The sequence below is a fragment of the Malaclemys terrapin genome, chromosome 6 (assembly GCF_027887155.1).
Source record: "Malaclemys terrapin pileata isolate rMalTer1 chromosome 6, rMalTer1.hap1, whole genome shotgun sequence".
In the NCBI taxonomy this organism is placed as follows: Eukaryota; Metazoa; Chordata; order Testudines; family Emydidae; genus Malaclemys; species Malaclemys terrapin.
Genome location: NC_071510.1, coordinates 81,933,789 through 81,946,649, shown reverse-complemented (window position 1 = coordinate 81,946,649; position 12,861 = coordinate 81,933,789). Strand labels below are relative to the sequence as shown.

Sequence of the window (12,861 nt, the reverse complement as noted above, 5' to 3'; positions counted from 1 at the left end):
TGCAAGCTGATTCATGGGGAAGCAGTGGTCTGCCTGCACAGATCCAGTTGTAGTTTCAGGGCCTAAATCCTTAGGGTGAAATCCTTGCCTGGTTAAAGTGGGGCAATTCCCATTGTCTTCAAAGAGGCCACAATTTCACTCTTAATTATTAAGGCTCTGAGTCTGCAAAACACACACTTACCTCTGGCCCGGGATTCAGTAAGGTGCTTCAGCATATGAGCTGCCTCAAAGATTTCCTTGGGATTACTTATGTATTTAAAGTTAGGCATGTGCTTAAATATCTGACTGAACAGGGGCCTTTAAGTGCATGAATAGTCCCAGAGAAGTCAATGGAACTACTCACATGCTTAAAGTTAAGCACATGTGGAACTGTTTGCAGGATTGGGACCTAATTAAGTGCAACAATTCAAATGTAACATCTTGTCTTTCCCAGAGCAAATATCAGATTCATTTAAATATTAAGTGATGCTGTGATTATAAATGGAAATGTTGTTAGGATCATTGTTGAATCTTTACAAATAAACCCTTGACTTTTTTTCTTGCTGTTTATGGAAAGTGAAATTCCTTCCAGTCCTCTTCCAGGTCTCTCAGTTAGCAGAAGCAATGTTGTCTAATAGAGTAATCTGCCAGTAAAGTCTGAACTGATCCACTGACTCACTGTAACCTGGGACAAGTCAATTGACCACCTTGTGCATCAGCTGTAAAACTGGTAAATTGCAGGACCTCATTGAAAAGCAGATATAACATCTGAGTTGAGCTATCCTAGGTAAATAAATTTCAAAAGAATCCCACCATGTGGGTGACTGTGTCAGCAGACTTTCCTGATAAGAACTTCTAAGGGCTTATCTGTCATTATGGAAGAGCATATTCCCATTCTCAGGGAGCGGTTAGGGAAAAGGAGACAATTGCAAGTGGCCCTGGTGTTGTTAAAGCTTCTAGTGCTCAGTTTAAACCAGTTTACTGATAAATGCCAGTCAGGAAATGTTGCTTAACTTTAAGATAAAACAGATCACAGAGAAATCATTCAGCCCACTCCTGATGTCCTTTTCTCAGTGTTGTGATATGCCATATCAGTTTCTCACTGTGAAGCATTCAGAGAGGACAGCCATGAGAATACAGATCACATTCATAATAACAAGTGCCAAAAAAATGCCAGGATAAATTTGTGCTGGAGAGTCATGTAAAGTTGCAGAAAATGTTCCCTTCCCCCAGGATGAAAAACAGTGTAAGAATGTGTGAAGATTAGACATACTTCTAGTAAATAATTTCTTGGGTTTAGTTATAGAAGGGATTATTGGCCTTTACACAAGAAAAGGGTCAAGTAATTAAGTTTTGTTTGCATCAGAGGTTTATTTTGTTGTGGTTCATTACACACAGTGTCTGTTGACTATTTGGAATGTAAAATCCTAGCTATTGATCACAGCCACTTGGTATGTATTTCCTTGATAAAGAAATGGCTGTTATCATTGGATGGCTATTACAGTGCTTAGATGCTGTTCCCCACAGATTCACCTTGACAATATGCAAACAGCTAAAGAGCTAAGTGGATTACTTATTAGTTTCCAAAGTAGGGTAGTTATCCTAAACTATTATAAGTACCTAAGCTTTTATAAAGCAGAGTGTATTCGAATATTTGCAGAGATGTCTTCATGATGGTAATACTGTGGTTGCTCATTTTGATTAGTGATACTTCTGAATGACAAAGGTTTGCTATTAACTGTTTGTTTCCTTAGACTTAATTTAATTTAAAAGACAGTCTGTCACTCAGTTGGCAGAGTCTGGTTAAGTTTAATTCAAGGCAAAATATGGGGGAAAATGAAGTTTATAGAAATCCATTCACCTGAGGGACATAATAGTAAATGTATTTTAGATACTTATATACTTTCCACTACCATAATATCTGAGTGCCTCACCGTCTTCCCATTTTACAGATAAGGAACCAAGAGACTAAGGACATACTGCAATTAAACACGCACGGCTGGTTCATGTCAGCTGACTCAGGCTTGTGGGACTCGGGCTAAGGGGCTGTTTAATTGTGGTGTAGATGTTTGGGGTCTAGGAAGCTGCAAAGGGGGAGGGTCCCAGAGCTTGGACTGCAGCCTGAGCCCAGAAGTCTATGTTGCAATAATACAGCCGTGCAGCCTGAGTCCCGAGAGCCTGAGTCACCTGGCACAGGCCAGCACGAGTTTTTAATTGCAGTATAGACATAGTCTAAGGTCACACAGGAAGCCTACAGCACAGAGCACTACAAAAGTAATCAATTGTTGAGAATAGGCCACTTCCACCTTAATTGAATTGGCCTCATTAGCACTGACACCCCCCCCCCACTTGGTAAGGCAACGCCCATCTTTTCATATATATACTACTTACTGTATTTTTCATTCCATGCATCTGATGAAGTGGGTTTTAGCCCACGAAAGCTTATGCCCAAATAATTTGTTAGTTTCTAAGGTGCCACAAGGACTCCTTGTTGTTACTATTGTTATAAGCAGTGAAGATGTATTAAGGGCCTACTCTTGTTCTCAGCTGGACCGTGATCGCAGGGCAGTATTGTTGTGTGATTCCTCAGGGCCAGGTTAAGGCATAGAGACACTCTATTCCTGTGCCTAGGACCAGCTCCTGGAGTTATGCGATGACACAGCATCTCAACATCTCAATGAAAATGAGTAAGACTTGGTGTAGTCTACAAAGTTTTGAAAGCATAGCTATGTCGGCTAAGAGAGTGAAAAAATCAGGCACTCCCAGCTGACATAATTATGCTGGTAACACCCCCCTCCCCCCCGGTGTAGATGCAACTATGTTGACAGAAGAATGCTTTTGTTGGCATAACTAATCTCATTCAGAGAGGAGGTGTAGCTATGCTGGCAGAAAAGTGTAGCCAGCATATGCTATGTCTTCACTAGGAGGTTTTGCTGCCGTAACATATAGGTGACCAGCAAAGACTTTGTAGAATAGACAAGCCCTAAATCTCTAGCCATCACAGTTGTGAAGATGAGCTTGAAAATGTGACCTGAGTGTTACCAACAGAGCAATGGCTTCCTGAGTCTGCAGATAGACTGAAACAATAGCATTGAGAGATATGAACTACTCTGTGCACCTCATTGGAGTGTTAATTCCAATGTGTAGGTCCCCTCCATCAACACCATCCTTGCAGATCCACTGTGTGGCTGGAGAAAACAAGTGCAGTGAGCCTAACCTTTGTCTGTCATCGCTCTTCCTTCGGGGCTGCAGAAATGGCAATGAGTATAGGTCCCTATCTACGCTTCCTGGATGTGCTTTAACATTTTGATCTCAGGCATCATTTCACATTATATGTTACAGTGATTTCCTCCTGGCCTTGCTTCCATATTGCCCATAAGGGTAATGTTTTTTAGGTCGGTCTGTTTGATAGCTTAACTCCATAATATTTTTGTTGTAGATAAAAAAGCCCAAAGTAGCTCGTCCACCTTGAGTTAACTTGAAATTTGAATGTATTCAGGTTTTCAGAAATGAAGACTAATGATGTTGGTAAGATGTCAGTTTACCTTTGATTGATGACTTCAGGCTGGCTTGAAAACTATCGGGATAAGAGTAAGAGCCCTTTAATAATGGCTTCACTGATTTGTGGAGACAGTAACAATTTACATGAAGATATAAGCTAGCTGCAGAGTGACTGGAACAGTGCCAGTATTCTTTGGATCCATCTGTGAGTTCGGTTGCTGAACTCTTCTACACGTGATCTTAAAAAAAAAATCTGCACAATAAACAGTGCCAAGGAATGGGGAACTGAAATATGCTATATTTTGGTACAATGTATTTTTGTAAAATACAGCAATTGAGTTGAAATATAAGGATCTCAAATGACATGACCACTAAAAAGAAAGATGCTTTGTTTAGGATATTTGAGCAGTGTTTCCCAACAGAGGAATTATTAATCAAGTATTTTGGATGCATTTTCACAAATATAGGAGATGCCTTTAAACTTCGCAAGTGCAGTGATTATAGACATGGGATATCTTTGAATGCAAATACTGTAGCCTAATAACTGACACGTGGGGTTTGATTCTTCTCTCCCACCAGTTTTATGCTGATGTAACTCCACTAATCTCAATAATGTTGCTCTTAATTTACACCATTGTAAATCAGAGGAAACTCAAGCCCATGATTCCTCAAAATCTCTCCCATAACAAGAAAAAGGATATTAATGCATTCGTAAAGCAACACATGCCATCCAAACTGTGAGATACTTTCCCCCTCACATCTCCTATCTCCCAATCAGTGAAGTGTGGCTAAATAAGGTATTGAAAAACTACAGAGGAGCAGGGTGGAGACTTAAGAAAGCAGTTCAGGAGTTTGGAAATTCCTCTGCTAAGCAATTCCGGCATTAACATCAAGCAAAATCAGAGCTGCACAGCCAAAATAAATCTGTGCAATGATGATATCAGATGTGAGGCAACGGCATGTCATGTCAAGGGATATCAGACATTCTTGCACAAACCACAGCGTCTAGATATGATCCTGCACCATTAGGCTGCAGCCCTGCCAACAAAACAAACAAAAAAAGTTTGAAGCCATTATGATGTAAAACTCCCACAAACTGCTATACATGATTAGAGCTCAATTCAACAAGGTGCTGAGTCCCCTCAACTCACACACCTGGGATGCAGAGCACCCTCGACTTCCACAAATCCGCAGAACCTCCCAGGAGTGTTGAAGGATCAGACCATTTTAGAACCTATTGAAATCAATGGGATTCTTTCTATTGAGTACACTTTGGCTCAGGCATCTATCCAGGATCCTGGCTGTTATCTCTGGTTTTCCTAAGTGTCTTATCTGAGCATGCTGCAAAAGGGTCCCAGCACCTGGACTGAGCAGGCATAGAAGAATATCCACTTCGGATTTTACTTTGTCAATCCAGAGTAACTCCACTAACTTCCATGAGTTACTCTTTTACTGGCATTACTCAGGGCAGAATTTTTGACCCATGCTTATGCATCCTCAGTCACATTTGCATCACCATGCCCAGGTAAGGCCTCCCTGACCCACCCGCTTTGCATTGTGGGATGCATGCAGATCCATTTTGCATTTGTGCACAGAGTGATGCAGAAAGTCATGCACACTGCAGATCCCTGCTTTTGCATGTTTGGATACTGTGCATTGTGCTTAGCTGCTGTGCATCAAGGATTTGCACTCCCACCGCAAACTGCTGAATTCTGGCCCTTATGTCTTGTGTTAGTGATGCTGAACACTGAAGTGAAATTAACTTAGGGTTACCAAATTTCTGATTGCAGAAAACTGAACACCCTTGCCCACCCTCTGCCCCACCCCTTCTCCATCTCCCCTCCCTTGCTCTCCCCCACCCTTGCTCATTTGCTCATTTTCACCGGGCTGGGGTAGAGGGTTGGGGTGCGGGAGGAGGTGAGGGCTCCAGTGCGGGTGTGGGCTCTGGGGTGGGGGTGGGGCTGAGGAGTTTGGGGTGCAGGAGGGGGCTCTGGGCTGGGGCCAAAGAGTTTAGAGTATGGGAGGGGGCTTCAGGCTGTAGCAGGGGGATGGGGTGCGGGGGGGGAGGAGGGCTCCAGCTGGGGGTTCAGGCTCTGGTGTGGGGCCGGGGATGAGGGATTTGAGGTGCAGGATGCGACTCCTGGCTGGGGCTGAAGGGTTCAGAATGCGGGAGGGGGGTGCGGGCTCTGGGAGGGAGTTTGGGTGTGGGAGGGGAATCAGGGCTGGGGCAGGGGGTTGGAGTGCAGGAGGTGGTGTGGGATGAGGGCTCTAGCCAGGCAATGCTTACCTCATGCAGCTCCTGGAAGTGACCAGCATGTCCCTCCAGCCCCTAGGCAGAGGCATGGCCAGGCAGCTCCATGCACTGCCCTGGCCTGCAGGTGCTGCCTCTGCCCACAGGCACTGCCCCTGCAGCTCCCATTGGCCGTGGTTCCTGGCCAATGGGAGCTGCAGAACTGGCGCTCAGGGTGGGGGCAGCGCGCAGAGCCTCCTGGGCCGCAGGGACATGCCGCTGCTTCCGGGTGCCACATGAAGCCAGGGCAGGCAGGGAGCCTGCCTTAGCCCTGCTGCACTGCCAACTGGACTTTTAACAGCCTGGTCAGCAGTGCTGACTGAAGCCACCAGGGTCCCTTTTCGACTGGCCATTCCAGTTGTAAACCAGACACCTGGCAACCCTAAATTAACTTAGTCCCACACATCAAGGAGGATGTATTACGAGTTGGGCACCTGTAACAAATTCAGTGCAGCTCAGTTTAGAACATTACAGTTGAGAAGTGCTTATATAATTAGACTTGTGGTGGATAACATGACATATTGTAGGAAAAGGTTAAGCATTAAACTCAGCTTTTTAATAGCCTGATTCAGCATTGTGTGTGGCTCGTTAACTTTATTTCTAAATGTGTTCACATGGGTACTGAATTGTGGCAACTTCATAAAGTTATTTATATTTTAAAAAGCTATTCTTTTATGGACATTTATATGGACAAAGTCCAGTCAGGAGGGTGTAAGTGCCAAATTCAAATGTGAGCATTGAGGAGCCACTTTGACCATAGAAGGAGCTGATTGGCTGGCTAGGTTCTGGCATTTATATGAATTCCTATTTTCAGATACTTATTTTTATCCTTCATACAATTCTTCCAGCAGTGACACAGCAGGAATACAAAAGAAAATTATTATATGTAGTGTTCCAAATCTTTTTTCTGTTTTGTTTTTTATGACTTAAGCATTTTTAAGAAGAAATTAAAATAGGGTCATAGAAATCCAAAAAGAGTGTGGTCTCCATTAATGGAGGGGAAAATATGTCTTTAGTTGCTGTATCTGTTTGGAAACCAGGATGAGACTTATCCCACATCTGCCTACTGTAGGGTTCTTACACCTTTCTCTGAAGCATCAGGTACTGGCCAATGTCAGAGACAGGATACTGAACTAAATGGACCTTGAAACTGATACAGTATTGACTGTTCCTATATTACAACTTTTCACGCACTCCTGGCTTGTTGTTCAACAGAGCAAATTGAATTCTCTCCCTCCCCTCCCCCACACCACCACAAATGACATCACTGAATGTTCTTAAGTCAATCTCCTGCAATGAGGTATGTGTGGACCAATTTTGTGAATGAAGCCCCATCAGAATCTGCCAGGGATGGAACTCTTTTCAGGGTCAGGTCCACAGTTTGTCTCTATTTGTTTGCTAGGCTCAGCGACAGGCTTCCAATTAAACAAACAAGAGCAACACATCCTTGTGTTTGGTTTGGTTTGCTCCAAACCGCATGTAGTTGGTTTCCTTTGTGTATCTCTGTGTCTGTACTGCTTTTTTAACTGCATTGTTTAGATGGCAGGAATTTCTCCTGTTCAATTTCTGTCTGAATGTGGTATTAATAAAAATGGACTGGTAGAAGCAGGTCTGATGCAGGAGGAGGAAGCTTTATTTTTTTCCCCTTTAAGATAATCAATTCCCTCCCACTTTTATTAATTGTACATCTATTTTTGTTTAATTTGTGCTGAATTGCCTGGGTTGAACTCTTTCTGAGGTACTATTTCGTGATCTTCTCTAATACAGAATGTAATATGCCCTGACTCCGGAAATAATAACTTTGCTCCTCTTTTCTGCAGCAATATGAAAACTGGCGACCTAACCAGCCAGACAGTTTCTTTTCCGCTGGAGAAGACTGTGTTGTTATAATTTGGCATGAGAATGGCCAATGGAATGATGTGCCATGCAATTATCACCTCACATATACCTGCAAGAAAGGAACAGGTGAGAAATCATTACCATGTGATAGTGACTAAAATAGGCATGATTCCCTGCATTCATACATCTGAGTGACCCTGCTTTATAAAGTAATGGGGACAAATTCTGGCCGAAGACTGGCATAATGGATCCTCAGATGGGCTTATGCTTACCAGCTTTAAACCAGCTTCTTCTTTTTCTAGCCCAGCAAGATTATATTTGGGGCAGATTGTATAGCTTTCCAACAACTCAATTAACCAAAAATAAGTGGCTGGGCAGGGTCAGAAGGTGGAGTCACCCTTCTAACAGCAGAGAGTACTGGAGTACTCCTACTGCTGGGCTGATTGAAGAGAAAACCAATGAAAGAGCTTGTTTGCTCTGAGAACTCTCTTTAGTTAACAGAATTATGGGCTGGACTGAGCGTGGACTGCTATTACCTGAGTTGGTGTTTCAGCTCCCGTTGAAGGCATTTTCTCACAGACTTTTATCCACGTGTTTTCTGAAGCAAGATTATTTGATCACGCTCTCTAAACCTGAACTATGTTTGGATTCATACAGCTCAGCTGTCTAGTGGCTTTGCTCCATTAGAATGGGTGGGAATATGAAACCTTGCTGTTACTAGAAGCTGTGCACTCAGCTGATCACCTGAAATTCTCAGCCTTTACAGACTGGTGCAGTCAAAACCCAAACCTTCCCCACTGCTGCCTAATGTAACATCCTTAGATTTACTGCATTTTGTTGATATATCATTGATGGATCCACAGGTCTCCAGTGTTTCACATATATTCTTGTTCAAAAGGAGAATTCCAGACTAAGTTTATGAATTAGCCCTTTTTGAAAAACCTTTTGATGTAGAGTTAATGGCCTTTGGAGTTCTGCAGAAATTGCTGTTTTATTCCCATTTTCTGTTGGCCATCAAACCACATAGTAAATTCAAAACAAAAAGGAAACTCCATCAATTTTCCATTCTTGTAACATTAAAATCTGCTCAGCCATGTCACAACAGGGCTGATCCTGCAGTTCTGATTCAGGCAAGACTCTTACGAAGTCAGTTGGTGCCTTCCTGAGTAAGGACTGCAGGGTTAGACTCACTTTGGAATGACACCTATGAACTTGGTTCTTTTTGGTCTTTAGTTGCCTGTGGTCAGCCTCCTGTTGTAGAAAATGCAAAGACTTTTGGGAAGATGAAGCCTCGCTATGAAATCAACTCCCTGATTAGATACCATTGCAAAGATGGTTTCATCCAGCGCCATATTCCAACTATCCGGTGTCAAGGGAATGGAAGATGGGATATGCCTAAAATCACCTGCATGAATCGTAAGTTACTGACTATGAGCTGTATCAGAAACTATAGACCCAACATGGTCAAACTTTTTATTAAGGATCCATTATCAGATCATGTATGAAGAGTTAATAAATGATTAATAGATGCTTTAATATAGTATTAGGAAGATGAGTCAATTGATATAGATTGTTCTAGCAGCATTATTAATCTCAGGTGTTCAAAACCATGAATCAGGCCTCAAAAAAATCATGATTTTAAAAAAAGGTGCAGGTCTTTTATTTGTCTTCTGGTTTCTTGGCCTTTAGGATGTCCCTGGGTCATGTCTTCAAGCTTTTCTCCACAACCATCAGGGCTAGAAATGTATTTTATTTAAAAAAAAAACAAAGCGAAAGCTGAAATTCTCCCATACCCACTTATCTTCAGGAGCTGGGGCTTTAAAAATACATCAAATATCACGCAACTATGATAAACTCAGAAAAGTTAGCATCACAGTCAGGACGAATAGGTTCCTTATAATCGTGGCTCACAACCATCAATGATACTTTCTGTTGATATGCTTGTAATCACCTATAACGCATATTACTTCTGTCTGTAACATGCTTATAATATCATTTATAAATCCTTTATAAACCATTAATAAACTTGATATAAAGTGTGACTCATTATATTGTGCATCTATCAGCCAGTTTATTGTTCAGATCAAGGAATTCTTTTAATATTTTCCTTCTTTTCCCCCTTCTTTGCAGCATCCACATTCCAAAGGACTTATTCTAAGAAATATTACTATAAACATCCTTCCCCAGGAAAGGGAACTTTGTTAAATTCATCAAAACATTATCACCGCTGGATCAGGACGTGGCAGGATTCAAGGCGCTGAATGCTAAATGGTGAATGGGGATTTTCACCATTTCAGCCAAAGTCCTAACTTACTGTGCCTTTTCTATCACTTCTAGAAGTATTATCAAATTGTTTGGAACTATGGACTCCAGAATTCACAACACATTTTGCAAAAATGTTGGGGTTTATCAGCAAATTCAAAAATAAAAATATGAGGAACCATTTCCAGCCAATCAGAAATGTTAGTTTTCTATATGCCACCAGTGGGGACCATTTTATAACATATACCAGCCTACTGCAATATTTAAACAGCTCAATTTTAGCACCAATGAAAATGTAAATAAGATGATTTTATTATGTTTAATTGTGTGTTGTTTTTAAAATCCTGTATATAAAATGAAAAGTCACACTAAGTTCAGGCATATTTATGGTTATATGGCCTCAGAGGTCTGTAATCATTGATTTCCTTATTTGTCTGTTGTTCACCTAGGTTGGAGATGGTTTAAATATAATTGTATTGACTGAAAACTGCCAGATGAAGATAAACACACAAGTTACATGTAATTTTTTTTTTTTTGAAACTCTGCCATTTCCCATCAGAGGAACAGTTTTTGTCCATGTGATACAAAACATAAAGTGAGATCAAGCCTGAATTAGGGACTGCAATGTGGAACTTTTCCTGCTCTCCATTCCAGCTTCATCACTGGTGAGAAAGGACTGCATGGAGGACTTGTATAAGGCAAAGGAGGCCTGTAAGAGTCAAAGTGCTAATACATTAACTCTCTCAACCAGGGTTACTTTCTTAAATGACTTTCACAATACTAACCATAGGTCTATGTTACAGGTCTCTGCATTTTATAATGGAAGTAGACCTAGGGTTGGTTTTTTGGGGTGTTTTTTTTTTAACAAACAAAAAAAAAGTCAAAAAAGTAAATAATTTTGTATATATAACCATTTTTAATCTTTTTTATAAAGTAATGAATGTTTGTGTATGAATGCTGCAGCTGTGAAGCGTACATAAATAAATGAAGTAAGCCATACTGATTTAACTTATTGGATGTTATTTTACCAATGCAAAGAAAATTGAAAGAGCTTGGTAGTTCAGTGTTAGCCCCTGAGCTCCCCGGATGCATTTGGAACCATATTTCAGTTCAGCTGCTATTTCCCTGGTGTACTAAATTCCTAGCAAACAGGATCACTTGTTTGTGATGAAATGGGTGACTTGTAGAAGAATCAGCATGTTGGCTATCTAAAAAGAAATGCACAAAAAGATTATAGATCATAGTGAATGCAGTGTGCATGTAGGACTTCTTTATTTTGATTGTTTTATTTTACTCTGACCCATTCAGCTCATCATTGTCCTGGACATGTATAGTAAGGTAGTATTTAAAATAAGCTCTCCACAGCAAGGACCATGTCAATTTGGTTGCTTCAGCAAAGCACACTTTGGGGCTGTGTAAAAAAAAAAAACAAAAACCCTCTGATACACCTTCTAAAATAATAATATAAAGACAGGTCGATGCCTATAATATTGATGTAGGCAAAAATTATGGAGAGAGAAGCAAGCAAAAGAAAAAAAGTGAAAATCCAGCTAACATGTAGGAGTTTGTATCCTATTGGACTCTCCATAAAGTAAACCTTCTATGGCTTCTCTGCAAATACAGTAGCTACAATTGCAAATGGTGTCTTTAAGAAATTCCATTGACTGCTAAACCAAGTGGAACCTAACCTTTGAGTGTTCTTGACTGCAGTACTGCACTGCAATGACTTGTACATTTTTCCCCTCTACTGCACACGTACTGCTTTTCTCTATTTATATTATAACTTGTATAGTGTATAATGTGAATGTCTGTTTTTTTGTGAATGAAAGTTAAAATCTTTGTAACTTTAATATCTGCTTCTGTTTCACCAAAGAAACAAGGTTTTGCTATACTGTGACTTGTCTTGTTATTGCATGTCTTCCACTTTAAATCTATGCAATGTGATATTTTACATATGAATAGGGTGATCATGTGCTAGGCTGTTTGTATTCAACGTTATTTCAAAGGTACTATGGGCCCGATCCAATACCAACTGAAGTTAAAGGGAGTCTTTTGATTGAACTTTAATAGGGTTTGGATTAGATTTTAGATAAGTAGCTGTACAGGATTTTTGGACTGTGTTTTAAAATATAGAGCAAGATTATTACTTGTGTAAATCAAGGCTCTGTTCACAATATAGAGTATACTATACATCATTTCATTGTGCAAACACATACAGATCATAGAATAGGTTTTAGCATTCTGTCAATTTTCTTACAATATGTACAAATCTGTTGTATAAATCTGTTGTTTTACTTGTTTGCTTTTTGATTTAAATAATATTGTAAGCCATTCAGATACCATGGTGATTGTAGTTTAAATAAGTTAGGTATAGCGCTTATGTTGACTCTTTCCATTTCTGCCTCTGTCGCTCATAATAAAATAGGACTGACAACTTTCCTTATTAAAAACAAACCCATGTTTCTTTATTTAGAAAATGAATTGAACTTTCTTCAACTCTGGAAACCTCATTTAATTCCTGATTTAAATCCCAAATGTAAAGTTAGTTAGATGGTCACATGTTAGGCCATAGGGCACATCTTGGCAGTTTTGTGATGTGGACAGCAGTTAGGTATGTATGCTTGTTAATCTCTCTGCTCAAGAGAAGCCAAGACTCTACTCAAGCCAGTAGTATTAGCCTTCACTTCCAGGAGCACTAAACGCAAACACACTCAAGGTTATCGAGGTCAAAGTTAGGAAAAGGGGATGGAGTCCGAGATTTGAATATAGATGTCAAAGTCTGCATTTCATGGCTCCTTCCTCTTGGCTAACAAATTAGTCCAGCACTGTTTATCTTTTTTTTTTAAAACCTATCTATGTCAGACGAGAGTATTGCAAATAATTTTTTTTTTCAAAAAATACCAAATTAATAGAAGAAATATTGCCACTAAATTTACTTTTGACCACAGGGTTAATTACTAAACTTTTCCTCTCTATTTGCTCGCTTTGTG

The 12,861-nt window shown here is 40.4% G+C and overlaps 1 protein-coding gene across 3 annotated transcripts in view; it reads left to right on the top strand.

The window, feature by feature from the left end:
* The window catches only part of VCAN (versican), a 139,016-nt gene extending 126,691 nt beyond the window's left edge, over positions 1–12,325 (top strand). For all 3 annotated transcript variants that reach the window (XM_054031894.1, XM_054031892.1, XM_054031893.1), the window contains 3 exons: positions 7,591–7,735; positions 8,843–9,025; positions 9,740–12,325. In XM_054031894.1, coding sequence (XP_053887869.1) covers positions 7,591–7,735; positions 8,843–9,025; positions 9,740–9,870 — 459 coding nt within the window. In that variant the 3' untranslated portion in view covers positions 9,871–12,325. The remainder of the gene's footprint in view (positions 1–7,590; positions 7,736–8,842; positions 9,026–9,739) is intronic.
* The last annotated feature ends 536 nt before the right edge of the window (positions 12,326–12,861 follow it).